This window comes from Pipra filicauda, unplaced genomic scaffold (genome assembly GCF_003945595.2).
Source record: "Pipra filicauda isolate LSUMZ 115617 unplaced genomic scaffold, ASM394559v2 scaffold48_size3843733_pilon, whole genome shotgun sequence".
Classification (NCBI taxonomy): domain Eukaryota; kingdom Metazoa; phylum Chordata; class Aves; order Passeriformes; family Pipridae; genus Pipra; species Pipra filicauda.
The window spans coordinates 2,528,686-2,555,555 of NW_024104631.1; the positions used below are offsets into that span (position 1 = coordinate 2,528,686).

General features: G+C 36.8%; 1 protein-coding gene and 1 long non-coding RNA gene across 6 annotated transcripts in view; one reads left to right on the forward strand and one right to left on the reverse strand.

The window, feature by feature from the left end:
- Positions 1-861, reverse strand: part of LOC113991543 — a 79,348-nt gene extending 78,487 nt beyond the window's left edge. Inside the window, exon 1 of the long non-coding RNA XR_005565517.1 lies at positions 799-861. This is a non-coding gene — a long non-coding RNA (uncharacterized LOC113991543). The remainder of the gene's footprint in view (positions 1-798) is intronic.
- PRPF4B (pre-mRNA processing factor 4B) lies at positions 11-24,911 on the forward strand. Of its 5 annotated transcripts, XR_005565513.1 has the most exons (18): positions 11-100; positions 3,827-5,020; positions 7,952-8,125; positions 8,394-8,549; positions 9,281-9,362; positions 10,820-11,030; positions 13,318-13,391; positions 14,723-14,813; positions 15,176-15,323; positions 16,568-16,705; positions 17,815-17,968; positions 18,886-19,000; positions 19,474-19,625; positions 20,099-20,185; positions 20,869-21,643; positions 22,157-22,202; positions 22,726-22,812; positions 23,634-24,911. XR_005565513.1 is itself a non-coding variant. In XM_027727975.2 (15 exons), the coding sequence occupies exons 1-15, from the start codon at positions 63-65 to the stop codon at positions 21,070-21,072; spliced, it is 3,018 nt and encodes a 1,005-aa protein (XP_027583776.1). In that variant the 5' UTR covers positions 11-62; the 3' UTR covers positions 21,073-24,911. The 5 variants fall into 5 exon arrangements, 1 of the variants encoding a protein (XP_027583776.1); XR_005565512.1 differs by having other exon boundaries at positions 20,869-22,812; positions 23,634-23,679; positions 24,723-24,911; XR_005565511.1 differs by having other exon boundaries at positions 20,869-22,202.
- Positions 24,912-26,870: the final 1,959 nt, after the last annotated feature.

A 26,870-nucleotide genomic window follows, 5' to 3' on the forward strand; every position in this document is an offset into this window, starting at 1 on the left:
GCCCCGCGCCACCCCCCCTTCCCGGCGGCGGCGGCGGCAGCGAAGGAGTTCGGAAGTTCAAAATGGCCGCCGCGGCCGAGCCCGAGCAGCGACCGCCCGAGTAAGGGGCTAGCTGGGGCTGGGGGGGTGTCTCTTCGCTGCGGCTCCTCGGGGAGGAGGAGGGAGGCGGAGGGAGAAGCGCGGGCGAGGGGATTGAAGCGGGGGGAATACACACACGGGACGGGAGGACGAGAAGCGGCCCGGGTGGAAGTGGCGAGGGAGGAGGAGGGGATGAGGAGAGGAGGATGGGGGAAGGCGGCCGCCCCGGGGCAGAGTGGTTGCTGTAGGAGCGGCTGGGCTCGCGGCGAGGCGACCCGTCGGGGCCGGGGACACTGCGTTCGCCCGTGGATCCGGGAGGGCCGCGCGGGAGGGGGAAGGGAAGGGAAGCGGCGCCGGGACCGGCGGGCGCGTGTCCCCGGGAGTCCCGCGTGCGCCTTCCCGCCCCAGGGGCGCTGCGGCCACGGGGAGCGGCGATCGCCGCTGGGGAACCGGGTTTGCCGGACAGGGGGACGAGGGTGTGTTGGGGGGGCGCCTCCCGCGTGGCTGCGAGGCCGCCGCCGCCCGGCGCGCAGGACTTGGTGGGCATCCTGAGGTGGGTCCGGGCCGGCGCTGCCCGGGATTCCTCCCCCGCCACTCACACACCACCACCACCCCCCCCACACGCCCTGTCCGAGCGGGGCCGGGGTTGCTCCGGGCCAGCGGGTGCCTCGGTGGCGCCCCGGGGCCGCGGAGCCGCTGCCCGCCCTGCGGCGAGCCCACCTCCCGCCCGCCTTCCTTCCCCCGGGCCCCGCCGCTCTCGCGGTAGGGAAAGTGCCTGTGCTGCGGGAAGCAGAAAGCGATTTGTTGCCGCCAGCCCCTCCTTCCAGCCCTCGAAATGACTGGCAACTCCCGGCTCCCGTTGGGAAGCGGAGATCGAGCTGCCGCCTCCCCGCCAGACCGGGGCTCCCGGGCGTGCGTTTTCCTGGCACCCTGGTTAGTGCCCTGTGGTTTATGTTTGTCCCCACTCAGGAGATCGTGAACACAGTCTTCTGGAAATTTTGCCCGGAGTTAACATCGTAATGATTACTCTATCGCTCTTCTTCGCTATATAAATATTTTAGCTGTATAAACTGCTTTCTGTATTTTTTCTGCCTTAAAAAGTTTTGATTTGAGGCTTGATTTCATTGTTGATCGTGGGAGTGGAAAACGAGTGAAGAAATAGGGTGGGTGTACGTGTGAACTATGTAAAAACACATGAGTGTTTACTATTGCATAGAGAAAGTTAACTAAGTGATAAGATAGCAGCTGACGATAGGAACCTTGTATGTAGGAAAAGATGGGTGAAATCTCTTTGCAAATCCTTATGAACTTCCTATCATTCTTCTTTTTGAATTCTGAAGTAGGAAGAAATAGGGCTATAACAAGATCATGTCACAATTTGTCTCTATTTAAAGCCATTAGTGCCTAAACATGCACATACTAAACTACCTCATCACCTTCTAAAATCTTCTTAAAAGGTTTCTCATCCATGTCAATACACCTCTGAAGCGTTTAAATGAAGTAAAAGTTTATCCACATTTTGATGGAATTACTTGAAATGAACATATTCCTGTACATGAAGAAAATCTGAACTATTTTGTGCATATTAATGAACTTAATAGTAATTTTATTGTTGAGTTACAGAGACAGCTGGCAGTTGTATTGGCAGTCTGTAATGGCCTGAGATATTGCTGGGGTGTTATATCTCATCTGGTGCCTTCTCTGCCAGCTTACTTTTCCAGAATTTAAGATGAGGTTATTACATAACTTTAAAATACATGCAATATAATAAAATAACTTCCTTAAAGGTTTCAGTGTCACTTTCTGCTATTAAGAGAAGGAAGACTTTGCTACAGTATCCTGTAGCCAACTAAAAGAAATCTTGAAAGACGCATAGTACCCTTAAAATTCTCCTTGTGGCATTTCTTTGCCCAACTTATATCACAGACATACTTGCTCGGGACTGCAAATACAAGTGGAAGTTCTGCATTTAATACTTTCTTTCCTTTTTTTTTTTTTCTTTTGTGCCCAATGCAACTTAGAGTAAGTTCTTTTTAAGGCAGATTTTCCTCTTTTGTTCTGATATTCTCTTGTCATAGTGGTGTGCAGTATCAGGAGGATGCAATTAAGAAAAAACCCTTTCTATGTACCTTGAATAAGCAGAAGTAGCAGTGAAGATCTAAAAGAAAAGGCGTGTAGCATTCTGACTGAAGTCTCTGAATATTGCATGTTTTTAACTCAAACAGTCCCTTGGGAAGTTTCTCATTTCTGAGCACTGAAGTGTTAATGGTTTTAGCAAATAATTTTAGTGTATGTTGCAGAAAAGTCTGTATTATTACTAGTTCTAGAATTTGCATTAACTCAAGCTGGAGAGAGTCAGTAACTGTGCGCTGTTTGAAGACCCTGTCCTGAATTAGGATGACACTAACCAAATTTATAGTGAGGTGCCGTCCTTTAGACCTGGCTTACAGTGTCTCTGATACATTTGTTCTACCAGATCATTGATCATAACCTTCAGAAACAATTGTCATATGAAACTAGTAGAGTTCAGAAGATAGTTTTGACATTTCTGTGTACATTCACCCTGACTGTCATGTGTAGGGGATTTGTTTTCGACTAATGAGGCCTGGGATACAGGAAGAGCAACATTTAAGTTCTTAAAGTATTAGCTAGTTTGCTTAGTAAGCTAGTATTAGCTTAGTTTGTAGAAAGGTGAGCTCTGGCACCTGTAATATTTGGAAACAGATTTCAAAAGGCAAATGTCTGTCTTAACACAGACAGTAACTTGATTGATGTTCTGAAGGAGATCAGGAGGTATTTGCTAAACAGTGTAAAAAACCTGTAGTTAAGCCAGTTTCACTGTCTATGGAAGATAATATAAGGGAATGTGTAACATCAAGTCTAAATTTTGTCATTTTCAAAGTTTCTACTTGAAGAAATTATACTTAATTGAAACTATTCTTTTTAGAAGAAACACTGCATATTATTATTATTTGAATAACCTGCTGCAGACTTATTTTCAGCTGTTTCACTCAATGCCATTTTACAGGTAGAAAGATTACCACACTTTTTTCGAAGCTGCTGTCTGCTGTATAGTGTCAGAAAGCTACTCTGAAATTAGACTTCCTTAATTTATACTGTTCCTCAATAGTGTTCCCTGCCTTGCATAAATAATACAAGTGTGTAAGAAGAGTTCTTGATTTTCTAACAGGTGTGTACACTTACAGAAAGAAGATCCAGTTAAGGGAGTCAGTCAGCTCTGAGTGAGATTTTACAAGAAGGTTTCGTTAGCTGGTCAGCATCATCCCTTGAAATAAATTTTGATCTTTGGAGCACAACTGTTTTCTACCGTTGGAAAATACTTTTAAAATCCATAGCTTGGGTTAGGCATTGCAGTGGAACAGCAAGTGAAAAAGATAATGATGGACTGACAAGATATGTAAATATGCAGCACTGTTGTATGTTATTAACAGATATTGTCGGCATTGAATCTAAAGGTGTGAGCATTGATTCCACCCACAGATCTTGTTTTGTCAGTGCATTTGCTGTATTTTCCTTCCGTAGTATTTTGCTGTGCAGCAGTAGCTGTGTGTTTGTGAGGAACTGTATCTGCTGTTACAACTTAGTTAAATTAGTCGTACATTTTTAATTCTCCCAAAGGTAAGTGATTAAATGCCAGTTAGTTTTTGTGATAAAAAAGGTTGTTGAGTTAATATGAGATAAAAGACTGCAGCAAGTTGATAGGACTGATCTCTTTATTTTTTTGCAGGGTTGAGGATGCTGAGGCATCCGAGAAAAGTGTAAATGAAGAAAATGGGGAAGTATCAGAGGCAGACCAACCTCAGAACAAGCACACCCGACACAAAAAAAAGAAACACAAACACCGAAGTAAACACAAGAAACATAAACATTCTTCAGAAGAAGATAAGGACAAAAAACATAAACACAGACACAAACATAAGAAACATAAATGGAAAGAGGTGGCTGATGCCTCTGACAAAGAAGATGGACCAGCTAAAAGAACTAAAATTGATTTTTTAGCTCCTCTGGAAGACTTGGAGAAACAAAGAGCATTATTGAAAGCTGAACTTGAAAATGAATTAATGGAAGGAAAAGTCCAATCTGGGATGGGATTAATATTACAAGGTTATGAGTCAGGATCTGAAGAAGAGGGGGAGATTAATGAAAAAGCACGAAATGGAACGAGACCTACAGCAAAGTCAAACACTAAGGGGAAATTAGAACCTGTGGACAATAAAACTAGTTCCAAGAAAGCAAGTAAGAGTGAATCAAAAGAAAGGACTAGGCACAGGTCTGACAAAAAGAAAGGCAAGACAGGAGTTGATGGAGTCAAAGAGAAGACAACTAGAAGCAAGTCAAAAGAAAGGAGGAAATCCAAAAGCCCTTATAAGAGAAGTAAGTCTCAAGATCAGACAAGGAAATCTAGGTCCCCAATGCTTAAGAGGAGATCTCAGGAGAAAAACAGAAAGTCTAAATCTCCTCCAGAGGATAGAAATAAGGCTGATGATAAAAGTAAATCAAGAGATCGCAGAAAGTCTCCAGTTGTTAATGAAAACAAAAGCAGAGATCGTGGCAGAAAATCTAAATCTCCAACAGAACTAAGAAGTAAATCCAAAGATAGAAGATCACGGTCCAAAGATAGAAAACCTAGGAGATCAGAGACTGACAAAGAAAAAAAGCCAATTAAATCTCCTTCTAAAGATGCTTCTTCAGGGAAAGAAAACAGGTCCCCCAGACGACCTGGCCGTAGCCCAAAAGGAAGAAGCTTATCTCCCAAACAACGTGAAAAGTCAAGAAGAAGCAGATCCCCTCTCTTTAATGATCGTAGATCTAAACAGAGTAGATCCCCCTCTCGAACCCGGTCTCCAGTTAGAAGACTGAGGAGTAGATCTGCAGAAAGGAAAAGAAGAGAATCAGAAAGGAGGCGTCTTTCTTCTCCCAGGTAGCTTAAAGATGTCATGAGCCATTGCAAAAATGCATCATGGGATGAAATATCTTCTAGTTCAGTGCTTACCTCCTTGTTTTATTCTGAAAATAGCTATTAAAAAAAGTAATCAGGTTGTGCGTTATATTGTGAGCTTACTTTGTATGTACTTAGTTTTTTTAAAGATACTCCCAGCTGTCAGACAGGCACATGCAGCTTGTGGTTGTTAAAGTGCTAAGTTATTTTCTGCTCACACCATTACTGGGAACAAGTTTTATAACTCGATGTTCTCCTTTCTATCACTTAGTTGGATTCAGAATTTGGCTTCTATTCTGTTTCTTTGTTAGTAGTTCTGTTGCTTTCAGAAATTTCTTTGGAGTGAGAGTCCTCTCTACTTTTACATATTACTGTTGGCTAAAAGTGGGTAATTAACCCCATTTTCGACTCAAAACCCTAAGATAGAGTCAGTATGCATGAATGTAAGCAAATCTTCTATGTCAAGATGTCCCTCTCAGTCTCTTTTTTTTTTCTTTTAAAAATACTGTGTATTTTTCATCTGCTAGAGGGATGGTAGTGTTGCTTTTTTATCAGACTGTTGTATATAATTAACATGTTTTGCATACACTTAAAGGAGAAGAATGGAAATCTATTTAGTGTATGGGTTTAGCCTTGGCATTGTTGAAAGAAGACAATTAAGCCTAAGAAAGCAGTTACCTTGAAATTGCTATGAAAGCTAATAATGCCTGGATGGTAAGTTTCCAGGAAGAGAACAATATAAGTGTATGCATTTTTGGAAGTTAACTCATTAGCTGTAAAAAGTTCAAGAGGCAGAAGAGTTCAGCAGTGCATAATGAATGTTTTGAAACTTCTATCATGGGATTTAGCTTCACCGAGTCTGAGAATTAAGAACGAAGAAGTATAAATTTTAAACTGGAATTAGAACCACAAAGACTGAGCTCAGTAAATAAGCACCAAAAAAATGTAAAGGTGTTTCAGCCTTAATCACTGAAGGTTACTCTGGTTTCAAGTATGGGGTATCTTCAGGTACAGGGTATCTTCAGGTTCTTTAGAGAATGGCCCCAGTGGTGTGAATCAGATTAGGTAAATATTGTAAATGCTAGCAGTTTATCTGGCTGCTTTCTGGTGCATCAGGAATGTATTGGCACAACCACCTATTTTTTTGGCATAGTATTTGACTTTTCTTCTGTAACATTTTGCATCTTTCAGTTTTCATTCTTCATGACAGCTTGCATTGCAGCCAGTTTGAATTGGTTGTCTAGACACTTCAAGTGATGCATGTGTCTAGAATTTTGCTGTCAAATCCTGTAACTCTGTGGTGAGCAGCGTGTGAGTGGGGGACTAAAAAATATTTTCTGCTGGAAGTGTTTGCAGATCTGCAGCAATAATGTTTCTTTGTGGGACATCTGAACTAATTCCAGCTATGTTAGAGTTTTAACTACCTGTAATTACTCAAACTGCCAGAGAATTTCAGGAGCTTTCATGAAGAGTTTTGACAAAAAAATCCCAGTAATTTAAGTTTGTTTCCAGTGTTCTAATCATGTACGACACTTCTCAGGTCTTTGACTGAAGTTATTTATTATATGATGTTACTATGAATTCTTAATCAGCTTCTACTTTTTATCTCATCCCTGTGATGCCTGAACTGGTTTATTTTTTGTAACAGATATTTTGATTGGGTTTTGGCAGTACAACCACTTCATTAGCCAGGAAGCCTGGAACTCAGTTCATCCTGTGACTTTTCATGTAATATTGTTCACAAGAACATAATACAAATTAATTGGGCTAAAGGTATCGACCTATTCAAGCATTTGAGTACAGTAATTTTTCGAAGAAACTGCCAATACTCTGCATATGTGTAAATTTTCCTTCTGCCCCAGTGTTTACTATTTTGCATCAGTTCTGTATGCCTGATCATTATATATAGCTAAGGTAACTGAAGCTGATCCAGCTGTCTCAAAACAAACAAACAAAAGTACAGAATGAGTGCAATTAATCTTTCAGACCCAAGATATTTTGTTCATTGATGAGATATAGCATCTGTAATAAGTTGTTCCAATTTGATTAAAAAAATCGAAAAATAAGGAGTGGGGAAAAAAATTAAATAGAGTAGCAACATTTTCTTTGAAATAGTGTGGACCTATTTTCCAAGAATTTCTGATGCTGTCTCATTAGAATAGTTCTTAAACACTTTAAACTTATATTCATTCCAGTTTTTGATTGAAGTCTTGCTGTCTTGCAGTTAAGCTTTTTAATGTTGTTGTCCCATCAAGGATTTTTTTTCTTGAATAATTGTGAATTCACAAGAATGAACAAATTTTGAGTAGTATATGGCATCAAGCTTGAATTATTTTTTTAATTTGAGAAGGGTTAGTTTACATGTTAATTAAGAATTCTAGTTTTCATCTGCTGTATTGGAATGTGCGAAATGTTGAAGCCATGCAGCCCTAGTGCCCCAATTGAAGTAGACATCAATGTCACTGCTGTGAAGTAGCATGATCCTAAGCATAAATTTCAATACTATGTTGTAAAGATGCTGAAATAATTCTCAATAATAAGGTTTTGGGTTTTATGTATTGTTTAAATACTGTTTCTGATAAACATGAAAACAGGCCACTATTTATGTAAGTCCTAAAAAACAAGCTTTGTTTTAAAACCTCTCTTAGTTGCATGGTAGTAATTAGCAAGCTGTTTCCATACTTGTCCTGAACTAGTCCGATGTGTGGGCACATACTTCCCAGGGTGGGGAGAGACACACAGGAAGGGCAGCCACCTTTATGGCGTACTTATCCATCTCTCTCTCAGAAGCCCATCTGGTGGTCCCTCACCTGCAGTAAGACTTTTTCAAGTGAGTATTTAGAGGGAACTGTGATTTTTGTTGTTTTCAGCTTGCTCCTGATTTTTACTACCACTCTCTTCCTCTGTTTTAAGAACGCGGACCAGAGATGATATTTTGTCAAGACGTGAAAGATCAAAAGATGTTAGCCCACCCAGCAGATGGTCCCCATCCAGAAGAAGGTCTCGGTCCCCCATTAGACGGAGATCTCGCACACCCCTTCGACGTAGCCGATCTCCAAGGAGGCGGAGTAGATCTCCTCGGAGAAGGTAAACACAACCCTGTATTTTCAAGTGTATTTTGTAAAGTATTACTAGAAGAGTAAGGACTGCTATCTTGTCTGTAAAGACTATGGGGGTTTTTTGTCCATGTTCATATGTGTTAACATAGTTGAATTCATTTTATTCTCCATGAATTAAATTGTTTTATTACTTGGAGTCATTACATACCTTTATGTTTTATGAATAGATTTTCCTTCTTTTCTTCAAAAAAACAAACCAAAAACCCCAGGATCTAAATCCTTCTTACTATCAACAGGGATAGAGGCCGAAGAAGTAGATCTCGCCTTCGAAGGAGGTCCAGGTCACGTGGTGGCCATAGACGTAGGAGCAGAAGCAAAGTTAAAGAAGACAAATTTAAAGGTAGTCTTTCTGAGGGTATGAAAGCTGAACAGGAGTCTTCATCAGATGAAAAGTAAGAATTAATTTCTAACTTGCATTGATTATTTAAAAGCTATAATTCCACTGATACTGAGAATGAACTAATACTTATCTTCATGGTGTAGTTTTTGAGTTGTTACCTAAAACCTTAATCATGTTTTAGTACTTGTGATCTTGTCAAATTACTGTTGAGATGTTCTGAAAAACTTTGGAATATGCGAAAAATATCAAGACCTTGGCTAGTGGACAGACCTCAGAGGATGATATATCACTAGGTTTGTTAATTTAACTTGATCAGTATCTTGTGAAAACTTTTGGTGTGATTACTAAAGCTTACTGCTCAAGGAAAAACTGTGATAGCTGAAAGGATTCGTTGCTATCTGCAAATTGTGTTTATATTTACTAAATATCTACTTATTCAATTGTGCAAGACTATGCATTCTTAATCAAATTATTAAGGATGCTGCAGTGAAAATGAACAAGGTTTTTTGGTTTTTTGTTTTCTTTTAAAAGGCTGCTGTTAATTGTTTGCAATTAAAAATGAGATCTACAGAATGTCCCAATGAGATACTAAGAGATAAATCTTCTCTGTAAGGAAATGTAAATATACACACTGGGATTCAATACACAGTAGCTTTCTGAGTCAGTTGAACAATATCGTTCAATATCTTCTGTGCTTTCTACACCAAAGAACCGTATTTGGTAACATTCAGTAGATAATCTTCTGTTTATGAGGTTATATAAAAAATAATCATGTTTTCATAGTCTTGAAGACTTTGATTTGGAAGAAGAGGATGAAGAAGCAGAGATAAGACAAAGGAGATTACAGCGACAAGCAATTGTTCAGGTATATGGTTACCGACACTAATTTTATGTTTCTAGTGTAAAATGTTGGGATAAAGTAAGGTTCTTAGCCTGTTGCTACCTTACAATAGTAATTACTGTCGCTATATTTTTCCAGTTGTAAATGTTAGTCTCTGTTAAACTTTACACTTCTTTTGAAACAGCATTGCTTTTAAGACTGAAGTGATTCTTCTGTGAGTCATTTTTTGCTTCACTTAAACATCTCTGACAGTCTTAGGACATGTTAAAAATATTCTTACTTTATTTTCATTTGTAGAATTTCTTCATAGCTATATCATTGATATAATAATGTCAGTGTAGCTCTAAGTTATATATCAGTTTTTTTCAAGTAGAAGCTGTCCCTGTGAGTTTCCAAAGTTTCATAAAGCCGCTGGTGTGGGTTTCTCCCTTAAGGTGGAATATGTATCAGTAATCACAGATGTAATACGTGATTGAGACCCCTGACAGGGAGCTGTGACCAAAGGGAATGAAATTGTAGAGCACAAGTCAGGTATCTCTTTTCAAAGGTGGAATTTGGCACACAATTAGAACATAGCAAGCAAAATGCTGTAGCATATTTATTTAATGATGTACAAAACCACTGGTTTTAGTGTACTGCTTATTTTAAGTAGCACTAAAAATACCGCTCATGATTTGAGCTTTATGCAAAGCCCACTGTAAAATCCTTCAAAACTATGACTGAGAAAAACCATATAAATTCTTATTAAAGACCAGTTACACCTGATGTTGGTGCATGCAGGAAGAAAGTTCCAGAGCTGCATTCCCTAAATGAAAACCTCTGCTTGTATTATTGAATAGTTTGACTTTGATAACTGAGTGGTATCAGCGTTTATTCAACGCGATTTTTAGCTTTTGGGATAGGAAGTGAGGTTTGTATAATTTTGTAGTACTTAAGGCTAAAAAAATTGTAAAGATGTTGTTTGAATTTTTAATGCTTCTGAAATTTTTCAACATGAATGAATGAATAAATAGGATTTCCAATTCAAATAAAAAACATGAATCTAAAAAACTGCTTTTCTCTATCGTAACGCTAATAAAAATGGGAAAGGTTCTAGAATGCAAGACATAATTAATTTTTCCTCTGAGGCTGTTTCAACGTTTGTGTGCCTGAATGGCTTAGTAATAAATCTGTTGCTGCTGACAGTTTGTTGTGCATAACCCAGTAGTTAATTTTCGATAATAATCACTTTTTATAGAAATGTGAAGTCGTAAAGACACCCATGAATTTTTCAGTCTTATGGTCTGGGCTGTGGTGCACTGTGAGAAAAGTCAATTTTCAAAAGTTGTATCCCATTCTGCAAATAATCTTGTCTTTAGAGATGTAGGTGATTCTGAAGGCAAAGATTAAGATTTAGCACAAGCCATTGAAAGGGTGGGTATGAAAATGCTTAAATTGTGATAAGCTGTGATGGAGACATTAAAAATTAAATTTATTTTTAGAAATACAAGGGCCAGACAGAAGACAGTAATATATCTGTACCATCTGAACCAAGCAGTCCTCAAAGTAGTACACGTAGTCGCTCGAATTCGCCTGACGACATACTAGAAAGAGTAGCTGCTGATGTTAAGGAGTACGAACGGGAAAACGTGGACACATTTGAAGCATCAGTAAAAGCCAAGCACAACCTCATGACAGTTGAACAGAACAACGGTAAGATTCTGAAATCTGTCTAATGCAATTTATGAAAGCTCAGGCATTTGCTTAGTTTCTTTACATACTTCCAGACTTGGAAGTAGGTTGACATTTTGGATGGAATTTATGAAAGTTTTCACAAATATTATGGTACTAAAGATAAAAGATTAAAATAAAGCTTCCTCATTAGGAAGGATAATATGAGTAGAACTTGTTCTCTATATTTCTAATAACTCTTAACACAATTTGTGCTATACCTTTGGAAGAGCAAATAGCAATGTCTGTCTTTATAGTTAAGAATCATCCTTCCAAATTTTTTTTTTCACTCATGCACGTTGTTTTCTTAGAAGCTTAATGTAGCCTAGTCTTTATTTTGGGTGAGCTGGAGATTATGCTTCCCTTCTATATAATCAATTGTACAGCAGTATTAAAATAAAATAAATCTTGATATAAAACTTGCCTTTTGCCAGCAGCAGCAAAGGGAAAATGGAGCATCTCCGAGTGCACAGTGTAATATTGAAAATCTGCTGCTTTTTTTGTCTTTTGAAAGTGGATTACTGTACATCTTCCAGATAGTCAAAGGTGTGTAGCTGCTGTGTGGTCATACATGAGATAGTTTAAACTACTTCAGTTTCTCTTTACAGTGTAGTTGCAAGAGCACTGTTTAACAAGGGCTGTGGAACCTGCCCAACCCCTCAGAGGGAAATAGTTGGATAGTGGGTTGTATTTCATGTCATGCACCACACGTATCTTTGGGGGCTAAATACACTGTCTTCTACTGGATGCTTCTCTTCCAATTAATGAAGCTGCGTCTCTTTGGGACTGCTGTACTGCTCTGTAGTTTGTCCTGGTGTTCCCTTGAGGAGTGTGTTTTCAGATTGTTCTCCTCCAACAGTTGTGAAAAGAACTGTCCTATGCACTTTATTTGCATACTACGTAGTCTTCTTATGTGTAACAGACAATAAATTTTTTGAGTTTTGTCTAAGCATGTACTGCTCTCTAATTTTGTGTACTAAAGCATATGAAAATATAACCCTTAACTACATAGACATTTTCCACATAGACACATGAAAAAGGTTTCTAAAAACACATCAGTTACACTCAAGTCTTGGAATTTTTCATTTAGTGGTGGAATCCTGGGTCAGAGGTGGCTGTAACAACAACTGAAAGCAGTGAAGTATCTTTCTTTGCAAAAACCATTCTTTTTCTATCCTGACTTTTTACAGGGCCAGAGTAATAAGTTGCTAAGAAACTAGGTAATAACTCATTGTAGCCCAATGCAAGTGTGAGTAATCGGAACTAAAAAGAAAATTTGAGGAAGTTTCTGGAAGGGTCTGTAGCTCAGAAGAGTGGTGTAACCTGTCTCCCCACAAGTGTCAGGTGATGGGTCTATATCTTGAAACAGCAGTATCAGCATGATGGCTGATTTTTTGATGCTGTCAGATTTCAGTCTAGTTGTTTTGTGTGGAAGTGGTTGGTTACATGCATCATGAGACCCTGAAGCCTCTGAGCTTAACCATTTATTTTTCTCCATTGCTTAGTATCCTGAAGGGAGTGTCTGTGGTTTGCCATGTTCAGGAGGGGCTGCTTCCATAATGTGTGTTATGAAACAGTTTGAAGTTTGCTTGCTTTTGCTACTATGTACTTAATTTATATTTCTTTGCTTTTATCTTATCAACCAAGTAAAATGTCTGTGGGATTTAAAGATGATTAAAAGGTGAGAAAGGGATAATCTTGCCCACATTAAAAATGTTTCCCTTTAACACAGTAGTAAACATTGTATTTGAGAAAAAGCTACACACCAGGTCCTTTTTGGCAGGGTTGGAGTAAACATTTTCTAAAGAAGCAACGTCTGGGCTTTACAACTTTGGTTTTTACCAAAATACCATGTGATTAGCAGAAAAGCCTGAAGTTGTATATTGAAAACATGACTGGTTTTTTTTTTACATATATGCACAATCATTTTATACTTGTTTTTATATATATATATATATATAGTTATTATTTGTAGGGATCATGTACATATTTGGCTTTTTTCCTTTCTGCTGTGTGAATTACTTGAAAGCTATTACACATAGTTTTTCACAGAAGTAAAATTTTTGAATGTTTTAAAGAACTAGTCTTTTATATTCTCGAATGTGAAATATGTGAAATGGTATTTGCTAGAAACATTAGTAGAGCTTCCTGTTTGCCAACATACCGATCTTAATCTATGTTGTAAAAATACCAAGTGTCAAATTTTACTGGCAACAAAGTTATCATTCAACATCTTTTTCATGTTGAGTAATCTAAATTTCATTTTAAGGTTCATCTCAGAAGAAACTGCTTGCTCCTGATATGTTCACAGAATCAGATGATATGTTCGCTGCATACTTTGATGTAGGTAATTCTTGGAGATTAAATGTACAATCTCTTTCTGCTTGATTTTTGTTAGTCACTGTCACTTGAGTGCTGTGGGAACTTTGATTTGTAAAAGCATGTGCAGCTAAGTGGATTGTAGGTTCTGAATCTTTTGATCAGCCAAGTCAGACAAAGTGGTTCTTAATTAGTATTTCATTGAAATAAAACCTGCTGAAATTAGTGTGAGTTTTACCAGAGGAAACAATTGGGGAATTCACCTGCTGTTTGAATAGGACCTATAATGGCATAGGGCAAAAACATGAACCTATTTATAAGTTAAGCTTTTTGTTAATGTTACCATGTTGCACTGTTCTGTTTTCAGAGGTTCATGTATGATTAATTAAAAAAACGCATAAGATATTTTAATTGTCTAATGATGCTATGTTGCAGTAATTTGGTGGTTTGTTTGGTGAGGTTTTTTTGGATGGAAAGATATATTTCCTGGTTTTACTTTTGCACTATTCCATCAGCTTTTCTCTACACATGCTGAAGTGACCTGGAAATGTTGGCAGCCCAGTGACTAGTTTTGAGACTTTATGTGCCATTTTCTATAAATCCTCTTGCATTGTTGCTGGTTGACAACACTAAGAAATAAGTCAAGACAGGAACTTCCTTCTTAACTTAAAAATTTTCCAGTTAATTTTGCTTTATGGCCAATATAACGAATTATAATAAATGTGTGCATGAGGGTGTATATTTAAAAATTCAGAAGTTACAAGTGGGGATTTATATGGCTTGTAAGTAAGCAGTTCCCCCTTCCAGAAACCGTTGTTCAATTGAAAATGTTCTTTGCAACTCATAGTTTGGAATTTGTGGTAAAATATTGCCAAGTCTGTTAAGAGATGTCAGCAACAGTTGTAGTAATGTTATAGTTTTATGTATAATGGTATGAAACAAATGCCATTGAATGAACCAAAATTCAAGGCTTAAAGAGTTATATTTTCCTTGCAAATTGCTAAATTTTTTATTATAAACATAGTGTAAATAAGAAGTCTTACTTAGATGGTCCAAAATGTGCATTCTAATGTGACTTGTAAAAAATATCTTGTGGGTATTAATTGAAACTTTACCCGTTTATGTTTAATAATACTTCTGTTGGTTGATCTCATCCTCTTTCCTTGCATCAGACTTTAGATACTGGTATGTAAATAGCTTTTTATATTAAGTTGTTTCTCCCTCCTACAAGATAAGTGTGTTTGTATTGTGGAGAGGAACAGTGTTTCAGTAGGGGGAAAAGGGCTTTGGTAAGTAAACATCAAGATAAAATACAGAGCACACAAGCAAAGCTGTTACTTTTCTTTTTATTTCAGAGTGCTCGTCTAAGGGCTGCTGGGTTTGGAAAAGACTTCAAAGAAAACCCCAATCTCAGGGATAACTGGACTGATGCAGAAGGCTATTACCGTAAGTGGTATTTGTTGATCAGTAGGGACAGATAGAATTAGAGTGCTGAATGGAGAAAATCCTCATGGAAAAGTACTGAAATGTTATTCTAATGTAGGTATATCACAGAGCACTCTCCAATCGTGTAATGTAATGGATGAAATGAGCATGCAGATTTTAACCTGAGTTATCGAAGGACTCCAGATTTACAGAATAGCCGTTTGTTCCCCATAATTTCCACAATAATTTGTACACCATAAAATTAAAGGATTTTGCCATTTACCCTGTTTTTTTTGTAATTCTAGAGAATGGTTTATTTTTCATGAAAGTTTTCCATTACATATATCACTCATAATTTGAAATTGCCTGATTTTATCCTTCAGGTGTTAATATAGGTGAAGTTCTAGATAAACGTTACAATGTCTATGGTTACACTGGTCAGGGAGTCTTCAGTAACGTAGTGCGAGCCAGGGACATGGCGAGAGCAAACCAAGAAGTAGCGGTTAAAATCATCAGGAACAACGAACTTATGTAAGTAATGTCTTTGTTTGGTAATAATAAAGCATGTGTGACAGTTGGAAGTTTTTTTTCATGATGTGATTTGAATCTCCCTTTGTTTCAAGTGAAGTAACAGATTACAGCTGTGATTCCTGCCTTTTCTGCTAATTTGAGCCAGATAATGGGAAGCGCTTGAGGACTATGTATCCACTCTTCTTTACCGCTATCGCAGGAAGAAGGGTACTTGCATTTTCATCAGGCACTTTCTCATTTGCAAAACTGCAGGGAATAGCCATGGCAAGGAGCAAGGTTACAGTCAATTATGAGGCCTGCCCAGACTTAAATTTTTTGAGATGGGAGTCCTGGACTGTAAAAAAACCTTTTTTTTTGATGGACCAAATTGTATGTGGCAGGCTGTGGATTGGATCCCAGTCAATCATCTGCAATTTACAAAATGACCTCCATACATTAATTATTTTTGTATCTTTTCTATATGTTTGCATGTGTATAAGATACATAAAAAGGGATGAGACTCACTGTTGAAATAAAAAAAAAAAAGAGGACTTTCAGAATGAACATTAACAAATATGATCTATTAAACTATGTTATTTGAGGACTTGTCTTCAATATTCATTTTCAGTATCTGCTGCAGTATTTCTGCAGTCATTTATTATGTCCTCTTCTGCTACAGACAACTTTAAAGAAAATCTTTTCTATGCATTTTGCCTTGGAAGTTTTGAGAATTGTCTTACTTTTTGTATAACTGGATTATTTTTAGTTATGTGAATAAGTATCTAGAAAAGTTTTAAAAACTAAAGGGGAGTGATAAGCGATTTTAGTTTGGTATGTTGTATAGGTAATAAGCTTGGGTGTGTAATTGAATCTATAATCAATTCAGCTTGAGTCTTCTTTTAATAATGTGGTTAAGTATTTTTTTAAAAAAATAAACTTCTCAGGTGAGTGCTATTTGAAATTTCAGTGTCATATTACAAGAGGAAATCCAGTTTTAGCTTTGCATGCAACTGGGAGTGAGGAGGAAGGGATAAGTAGGTTACAAGGCACAATGAAGGTCAGAAATTAAATAAACTTAGCCAGTATGTAGACACTGACACCAAACCCCTGTTGTGATTTTGGTTTTTTTAATATGTGGTACATTAAGTAATGACAAGACACTTTTCATTCCTGGATAATTATAACCACACAAGTAAATATCTAGATTTAAAAAACTGTTGGAGTTTATCTGATTTTGTTTTGTAATCACGTTCTTCTGTTTTCAGGCAAAAAACTGGCCTAAAAGAACTGGAATTTTTAAAGAAACTCAATGATGCTGATCCTGATGACAAGTTTCATTGTCTACGGTTGTTCAGGCATTTCTACCATAAACAACATCTCTGTCTGGTATTTGAGCCACTCAGGTAAGATTGCAAATGTTTGGGGTTCTCTGTAAAAGGTAAAGTAGTACTGAGTGTTCTTTACCTTTCCAGTTTTGGCTATTGTTTTGATACTTTGTTCTATTGCCAAGATTCAAGAATGCATGGAACTTTCAAACAACAAAAAAAAATTATCTGGAGGCACAAATCCACTTCTGATTTCCTTTAAGCATTGATGTAAGCTTTCTGCCTGGAAAATATTTGAAACAAAATAATGTATTAAAGGTAGTTCCTCTCACCAGTACTGCTCTTTAAGTTTATTAGTTTTCATAATTCTTTGTTTTAAGGGTTTGTATTAAACCCAGAGCAGGTTTAGCAAACGCTGTATATTCTGTGAAGAATGTGTATATATGTAAACAGTCTGAGGAAGAAAATTGTTACAGTGGTTTCTTTTCATGTTCACTTTCTGTTTAAGTAATTAAGCTCTTTTGACACATTAATTGTAGACAGTTTCATGATAGATACAGATATGCTAATTGTCTTAGTCCCCATTCCTGCTTGTTGTTCATATCCTATGTTTTCTGTGTATGTCATATTTTAATTTTTGCCATATTTGGGATGAAGATAAGTTATATGGTGAAACAATGCAAATTTTATAAAATTACTGTGGTATTTCCATTAATTTTTTTGTGCTGCACTATCTCTTTATAACACACTTGTACATTATTTATATACAATTATACTTTTGTCCTGGAATTATGGTCTTTTTATCTGCTGTTTAAGTCGCCAAAAAATCTCTTCAACTTTTGCATGCTTTCTTTTTCATTTATTTCTGAAGAAAATGAGTACAAAGGCTTTACAGTTGTTAAGAAAATGCTGTTTGTGTGCAAATAAATCCTCTCAAACTAAAATTGAATAAAAATGTGCTCTGAACTAAGTAAGTCCAGTGTATATACAGTATGGGATAGATCTTGACCAGCCTTCTTGTTTCATTGCTGTAGCTAACAGTAGTATGTTAAGTTGAACACTGCTTTTCTCAAAAGATATTTAAAGCTAACTGGTTTGTTCAAGTTTATCTTACAGTTTAGGAGACTGCTGTGTTTTTTTTTTGTTAAGATCCTTTCTGTTCTTTCATTCTCCCTTTCTCTTAACAGTATGAATTTACGAGAGGTGTTGAAGAAGTACGGGAAAGATGTTGGACTCCATATTAAAGCAGTGCGTTCCTACAGCCAGCAGTTGTTCCTGGCTTTAAAACTTCTTAAAAGATGCAATATCCTACATGCAGATATTAAACCAGATAATATTTTGGTAAGTAAGAAATAACTGAAATTTATTTTGCACAGTATATAGTGTACAATGACATATTTGAAATTTATATCATTCGGTTAATTTAGGTGAAGTCAAAAATTACTGAAAATATTTCAGGTTTATACTTCGATATAAAATGATATTGTGATATAAATAGTAAGTAGGAAATATAATAAAACATCTAAGTAAAATCTTTTTCAAACAAACGTGAATCCACTTGTATCTTTATAGAAAGCAGATTTTCCAAAGTAAGACAGTGTCGTTTCTTAGGAGAAATACTTGGAAGTTTTCCATTGACAGTTGAAAAATGTTCTTCCTTTGTATAAAATGAAAGTAGGTTATTTGAGTCTGGATGGAGATTTTGTTTATGTGAGATAACAGGGAAAGGTCCTTAATTCCTCTTTTGTCTTAGGGCATGAGAGCTACATCGGAGAAATCCAAGAGATTTCCTTTGGTTTTCTTGGAGGTCACCCCTGTGACAAACTCAGATTTTTAATTCATCTAGAATGTCTTCGTATTACCATCACAGCATTAAAATTTACTATGCAAGCATGAAATATTTGAATAATATGCTGGTTTATGAGTGGTACTCTGGATACTGGAGTTTCAAGTCTAAACTGATCAAATTTCAGTATCTGGAATGAAATTTGGGTCCACCAAGGATATTTTGATCAGGAAAAAGTACCTGAAACTGACCTCTTTTTTTTTTTGTATTTTGTAGGACCTGAAGGCATTAACTGTCACTTCCAGTTTGAGAAAGTTTTACAGTTTTATTACAATACAGACAGGAAGGAGACTTTCAATTTAAAGGCTGAATATTTGTCTTACCTCTGACTTAAATATATTATCACTTTCACAGTGCTGTTGTCAATTCTGTCCACAAATGGTGCTAATAGATATTTATGTTTAATTTTCAGGTGAATGAGTCTAAAACAATACTAAAGCTTTGTGATTTTGGATCAGCTTCACATGTTGCAGATAATGACATCACACCCTATCTAGTTAGTAGATTTTATCGAGCTCCAGAAATCAGTAAGTACACTTTGGATTCTCTACATGCATCACATAGCAAGACGTACCAGTACTAGCAGATGAGAATTCGACTTGAATTTACCCTCAAGTCTTAGCAAAACATGACTCTGGAAATATGATGGCAGTCAGAAATTCAGACTTTGAAAGCACTTCTATGACTTTTCATGTGTGGTGGTGGTGAGCTCAGTTAGGATGGGGAGATGTCATTCTGATGGGTTATAGTTTTAATTTGTTTTAATTTGTAGTTATTGTTCTGACTTCTTGGTTTTTTGCTGATTAGTTTGGTGGTAGGTAAAGTATCCCTTTCTAAAATAGGGATACTTTAAAATTTTGCATGCTTCTTTTATTGTAACTTTCTATTCCTAAGAGGAGGAGCACCAATATAGTTTAGAAATCATAATTTTTTCATCTGTCTGCTTTTGTGATATTGTATGGCTGCCATTGTGGAATTAACTGGTATTGCTCTGTTTCAGTTATAGGAAAAATGTATGACTATGGTATAGATATGTGGTCTGTAGGCTGCACATTATATGAGCTTTATACAGGAAAAATACTGTTTCCTGGCAAAACCAATAATCATATGTTGAAACTTGCCATGGATCTCAAAGGAAAGATGCCAAATAAGGTAAGAAAAATAAGTGCATTTTTAATTAATATCTGAAATTGCTACAATGAACAGTAGAACATACATTCTTTTTTCTTCTGGAATTCTGTTTTTTATCATGTACATCTTCTCTTAACAGTAAGTAAATATCAGATGTTGCTCTGACTGTGTAATTGATATTGATTTAAAATCTTATAAAGTGTAAGTATACAGCTTCTTTTTCATAGACTAAGTATAAAGTGAAAGCAGAAACCTTCTAAGCACTGACCTGAAAAAAATACGTAAGTCGATGGAAGATACTGTCCTTTTTCAACTGGTTTTAACTGTGGTTTTTTTACTCAATCTAGAGATTTTTTTCCCTGTCCTTTTGATATATTTTTCATTAGTATTAAATTAATCATGTTGTGATAAGTTAGTAGACATGGATGCTAATTACAAAATACGTAAGACACAGAGAACTTGCCTGAAACTCTTGCCTCTTCCTCATTTTCCAGATGATTCGAAAAGGTGTGTTCAAAGATCAACACTTTGATCAAAATCTCAACTTTATGTATATAGAAGTAGATAAAGTGACAGAAAGGGTAAGTCCTCAATGCGTTGATTATTTCGTTACTTTTTTTCAAGCTTTCTTACTATTACAGTCTTTCAAACACGCCCTGACATCTTAATTAAAAAAAAACTTCGTAAACTAATAATATGTCCTTTTGCAGCAGTATGGACAGATTATATAGTTACAAAATGCCAAAAGATATTTTTTCCTACCATGTAAGAACACAATTAAGAGAAATCTAGGTTTAATCTGGTAGATGTACAGGGTATCTCCACATAATCTATTCTTAAATTACTAATAAAGAAAATTGTGCCTTCATTTTATAGAAGAATGTCCAGCATCAGTATGATGTGCTTATGTTGTATGAAGTCACTATTAATTTTGGTATCATTGTAACATATTATATTTAACAAGAATCACAGAATTAGTGGTCAGATATGGAAAGTTTCCATATCTGGAAAGTTTCTCCTCTGTTCTCAGTTGAGACGTTAGGTTCATGTATGTACCTGCTGTTGGTGGTCTACCCCCGACCAAGTTCTTTCCACTCTTTTCTCTGCCCACACGATGGTTTATGAGGCTGTACGGTGGAAGGGTGTTGCTGCTCAGATACGAGACAAGCCTGCAGAAAAGCTGCCGCTGAAGCTCTGTAAAAGGGATGGATGGGGGTTTGTGCATTATTTCTGTTCTACAAGGTTGCCATTTTTGTGTTCGTAGGAGAAAGTTACTGTTATGAGCACCATTAATCCAACCAAGGACCTATTAGCAGACTTGATTGGGTGCCAACGACTCCCTGAAGACCAGCGTAAAAAAGTACACCAGCTAAAGGACTTGTTGGACCAGATTCTAATGCTAGACCCAGCTAAACGGATTAGCATCAACCAGGCTCTACAGCATGCCTTCATCCAGGAAAAAATCTAAACCAGATGAAGAAGTTCAAAGGGTTTGAGTAATTAAGACACAAAGACTGAAGAAATTTCACAGCAGTTATTAATGTATATAAACATAAATATTTCCCCTGCAAAGTTGAGGAAGAAATGATACATTTGAATTAACATCAAGGCTGATATTTCTTTTAGAAATGTTAGAGTAATTCTGTTTTGTGTCTTATGTGAAAATTTTCACTGTAGAACTGTTTTAATTGCCAAGACTGCACAAAAGTACAATGCTAATGTATATGGTTGCAGTTCGTATATATTATAAAAAGAAAAAAGCGTCTGTTATAAAAAAAAAAAAAAGAAAGAAAAAAAAGAGAGCAGTAATACTGGGTGGTTGATTTGTTTTAAGCAGACTTGGCTTCATTTTTGTCTTTAAAAAATGGCCAGCATAAATGCTATTTATATTCACATTTTCCTAGGTGTGTGTGTGCAGGCCACAGCAGCATGCCCTTGGTGTAGTCAGTGCCGAAGGGGGTCTGTTCCTTCTTGAGCCTGCCCGCAGGGATGGTCTCCTCTTTTAAAGCAGGTTGTGTACAACTTTCAGTACACTGAAGGTAAGCTAACCCATCAACATCACCGGTGTTTAAGCTGTTATTTTACTGGAACAACTGACAAATGAGAGACAATAGCATTGTGGCAGAATTCCCTGCATGTTTGATAAATGATCTTGTTTTATTTTCTGGCATTGCAACCGTGGCATAGTTACAACTTCTGTTCTGTTCATCACATATAAAACTTGGAGAGAGCGCACTTGATGGATAGAGCGCCTTCAGTGTACTGTTTCTTATTACTTTAATTTTTTTAATCAACTTGCTATAGACTTTGTATACATTTTGTTAAATACAGTTCACTATGACATAGAACCAATACTTACAGAAGAGTTTTCATTTAGTAATTACATATGTTGGGATCTCATTTGAAAGACCTTATATCTAAAGGATAGATAGACAACATAAAGAAATTTTTAACTATTTGTATGTCATTTTGAAAGTGTACTGCTTTATGCTAAAAGTGTTTCATTTGTTCATTGTTTTCATTATTTGTGATCATGTTGTCTTTCAATACAGGCATAAACCTTCCACTCTTGAACAAAGCAGCTGCTTTTTAAAAGCGGTAATTGCTTCTTTACCTTTTATTTCTTTTGTAAATGAAGCTTTTCTTTAAGAAATGTGACTTTAAAGTGTTGTCTCTTGCATAAAACAGTTGACACTTACTTATTGTAAAGTGAAGATTGTTCTGCTGCATGTAAAGTGGACCATGCAGATTTCTGTATGTTTTCAGTATGCATCATTAGATAATAAAGTCTTTTGTGAACAAGGCATTTGTAGCCATTTTTAAAAGAATCTGTCTTCAGTGATGGTAAATCAGGTAAATCGTAAGACCCACTCCTGCATTTCCTATTAATCATTTAATTAAAGGAATTATTAAATGTTATGATCTTTGGGAGAGCTGTAGGCTATGTTAATTGGATATATAATTATCACTGCTTAAACAAAAGCAAAGCAAAAAACCCTACAGATACTGTCTGTCTGCTTTCATTGTAATGAAATTATTCCTGTAGGACATGGGATTAAATTCAGGCTTTAACTAATGTTTGTGCTGTTTTTCTCACTTTTCCTTTTGATGGTGCTGAAAGAGAAAAAAGGAAAGCGAGTCACAGGCCACTCAACGCCTACTCCATGGGTCTGATTTGCTGAGACACCAACTTCACCTTCCTAACAAGGTTATTTCTGACAGCATGTGTAGATAAACATTTAGCAACGAGTTAAAAAAGCTTGAGACAGTTGAGTTGATTATACAGGGTGAGGAAAACAGAATCAAACTTTTCAGGTCCATACTGCTGTTTTAATGTTCTCTTTGATGATGTTAAGAAGTTCATCTTTTCATTTTTTATTAATATATTCTAACAAGCTGTGAAAACCCCACTGGTTTCACGTACTTTATAATACTTTGAACTAAGAAGGATTTTTGTATCCATCTAGGTACATAATGGCAACAATCATGCACTCTTAGTGCACTCAAGAATGGAAAAATGCCACAAAGCAGGTCATTCTGCTGGTGGGGAATACCCCACCGAGGAGATGTAATGAACTAACTACGAAAACAAGCATGAGATGGGTGGTTTTGTATGCCTATTTGGAACCTTTAACCTGTCTCTTCTCAATTTATTTTGTAAAATTCCTAATAAAAAACAATCCCTCCTTATTTCCACATATTAAGGTATCTTTTTCATACAGGAAATGAAAAAAGTTAGCTTTCACATTTAGTGAAACACTAGTTGCTTGGTAGTTAAATACAGAAAGTATAACTTGCACTTTTACAACATAGGCAGCACTTCTGAGGGCACTTTTGCACAGATTAGTAATAGCATATTCTTTCTGTTGCTTTGTACTTTATTCTTAAAATAGGGATATGAAACAATGAAATGAGTTGGTGATACAGAAACAAAGCAGTAGAAAAGATGCCCCTTAATGCCTACAGAACTGTTATAAGCTATTCTGGAGAAGCATAAAGTTGCTCGTTTACTTGTTCTTTGTGTTGTAGGTGCAGCTCAAAAGAAGATGATGGCTACCAGAAGACATGAACAAAGGTTTCTGTCCTATAAAAGATATGAAAAATACTCTTCATCTAGTTCTGTCTTAAACTTTTAGTTTCCAGCATTTCAGTTTAGAATTGATTAACGCTGCTGCAGTACTGATAATTGCTGAAACATACTTGCTGTATTAAAATTTGTTACATAGATTGTTTCATTTCTGGTTGGAGAGATTTTTTTTTTTATTGTGATTAAAAGTAGGTAAATAAACATTACCCTTTAAATGTAGTTTTCTTAAAATGATAGGATGATCAGAACAAAGTCTGTGACACTTAGGAAAAAATCAGCCATTATATTTGGTTAAAATGTGTGCGTTAAGTAAATATTTAAGCAGATTTTGTGCTTTTTTCTTTGACTTCAGTAGGTTCATTATATATTTTAATTCTGTCAAACCTTAGTTGTTGATACAGAGACTAGCTGGCAGAGGTTATTCAAAACAAGTGGATTTCAGTACCTCATGCAGCTGATACTTCTTGTTGGCAACAAGAGAAAATCTTTAGCTCTGGCTTCAAAAACCTCTTGAATTGAGGACTTTGTGACACTCTTAAGGAACACCTCCAGTTTTGGGCAATACCTGTCCCAGTAGCTTGAGGTCTCTGAGGAGAGAGTAGCTGCAGCTGCCACTGCAGTCAGCTGAATTCTCATGGTTGTGGCTGGGTGCAAGCAGAACAGCTGTGCTACAGAGTGAACTATTTCTCAGCTGATCTAAGAGGGAGGATAACTTATTTTTTTCCTCCTGTACACAAAGATATAATTCGTATCTTCACCAGAGGTCCTCTGTACAGAAAGTTTGGCTGAAGCTACTGTGCTGATTTCTGTTTCCTTCTCCCTCATGGTGACAAGGAGCTTCACATTTCACATACTCAGTTTGCCAAGCATTCAGAAAAAAACAAGATTCCAGCCCTGTGGAATTAGAATGTGTTTTTATTACCTTGGTGTATACTACTGTAGTTTAAGAATTAATTACCATTTAAAAGTTTCTAGTAGAAGATAATGATTCCTTTAAAACCTTTTTAATAATACTTTATCTCCGTACATAGGGTAAGTGGCATTAAACCTCTGAAGAACCTTTATGTGTATATTGACCCACACACAGAAGGCAGACCAGTCTGTGATACTGCTGGAAATAGAGGGATCTTCTACAGTCTGTGTAAAGTTGTAATGCGGGTGGAGGATGTTGGGAAGTGGCAATTGCTTGAAATTAATAAACTATGCTTGAAACTTGCTTACATCCTGTCTTCTGTTGTGCTTAAAAATGTCCTACTACAAAGCTGTGAAATATATGAACAATTTTTAAATACGCTAAAAATAAAGTATAATTCTTTGAATGGGGTTAAAGAAATTGTGGAAGAAGTCTTCCTAAGTATGTAAAATGGAGCTTTTGTTAAGTTGCCTCTCCCCCAGTTTTGGGAGCCCTCTCAGCACCAAATAATTCATGTGGATTCACTTTGGGTTTTCCCTGTGCCTTTTTTTATCTTTTATAGCAAGATAATAGCCTGTATGAGTCAGGGAATGAAAGAATTGCATTGGATTACAGTGAAGAGAAGTCATACATATAGATTAGTCTTTATAAGGAAAAAAAACCAGTCCAGTGGGAGTAGCAGCATGGTGAGGTGGGATAGAGTGTGCTTTCATTTATTAACTTGTCAATTATATATCACATTATTAATCTTAACTATATTTGTGTGGGGGTACAGAAGCAAGACTACCAAATGCATCTCCTAGACTTTCATGTCCTTAAATAACTAAGACTTAATTTAAACTTATGACAAATACTTGTTCTAAATGAAAACTTTTGCCCTTCTTTCTGCCATACACCTTTTGAATTCTTCATTATCTTGATTATTTCTTCATAAACATTGATTTTGATGATTGGGGCCCAGATCTTTCTATAAAGTAGGTATGGGATAATTATTCATAAAATAGTGAAAGCAGTATTTACAAAGGTTCAATTTAAGGCTGCTTATGGGCAGGTAGAAATAAATATGTCATAACTGATACAGTCACTGTGTACAGCTGTTCATGGTTCAGTCTTAAAAGCGTGACTTCTCAAGTGAGAGTCCAACAAAGGTGGCTTTATATTCATGTAAAAAGAAACTAGGGTCACTGAGGACAACTGAAGTGTACCCTGTTTAAAGAATGGGACTGATACTAGCTACCAAGAATAGTAAGAAAAGAAAGGCTATACAGCTTTAAAGAGAAACAAGAAGTTAATAACAAAGGTTACTGGGCACACTAAGGCAGAGAAAGCTCTTCAAAAAAGAAAGCACTCTTGATTTCCAGTAACACGTCAAAAACCTAATCTCATATTATTACAGGAACTGGATCTTTTCATAGACTTAGTGAAACTCTCTTTGACATGTTCTACAAGTTTCTGAAAGCCAATTTAAACCTGCAGCTACAACAGACCTGTCACTTTGCAGAGGCAGATTTATCACAGAATCTGATACGTTACCTGGCAGAAGTATGATTTCTTAGAGGATGCAGGTGAATTTCTTCATTGGTGAAAAGAGGTAATCACCCTACGTCGTCTTCTGTCTAAGCAGCATAAAGGGTATCTAATAGCCTGGGTTTGACATTCTGCATATCCAGTTTTCAAACAGAGACATTGATGCTCTTTGCTCTACCACTTGGAAAACTCCTTGGAGGGTAATTAGCACAAGCTGGAAATACAGCCACTTCATTCCTTGCACCCTGACTGGAGTATTAGGATCTAAAAATGGATTGGTGCAGCTTCTACAGATAAGACTGGAAGGAAAATGCTCTGAGGAAAGCAGCCTGTCCTGTAAACTGCTGGAAGTGAAGGTGATGTGATACGAAGCCAGCAGCACATACCGAACAGATTACTCAGGCAGTGAAACATCTGTCCTTGGAGCCAGGATTGAACAGGATGTGATACCAAGTAACCCTCTGCAGTTAGCCATGCTCTGAGCACAGGGCAAGAACAGATGACCTGCAGCTTGGAGAGGACTCTGACAATTTGGTGTTGTTTTCTGTCATTTGCAAAGGTTCATTTCGTAGCAGCCTCACTGCTGCCATAATTCTTGTCCAATGTATAAAACCTTCAGTTAGTGGTTATATAGTGGGAAAATATTCTTCCTGCAATTTATTGAATTTGAGCTGTACTATAGGAAAGAGTAAGAACAGTGTTGAACACATTAAAAGGAGGAACAGCAGAACTAATATTC

Bases quoted from the DNA above. Each gene is read 5' to 3' on its own strand.
- PRPF4B (XM_027727975.2), top strand. From the start codon at position 63: ATGGCCGCCGCGGCCGAGCCCGAGCAGCGACCGCCCGA. The intron at 9,363-10,819 runs GTATATGGTTAC...ATTTATTTTTAG, and splicing joins AGCGACAAGCAATTGTTCAG to AAATACAAGGGCCAGACAGA. The intron at 11,031-13,317 runs GTAAGATTCTGA...TTTCATTTTAAG, and splicing joins GACAGTTGAACAGAACAACG to GTTCATCTCAGAAGAAACTG.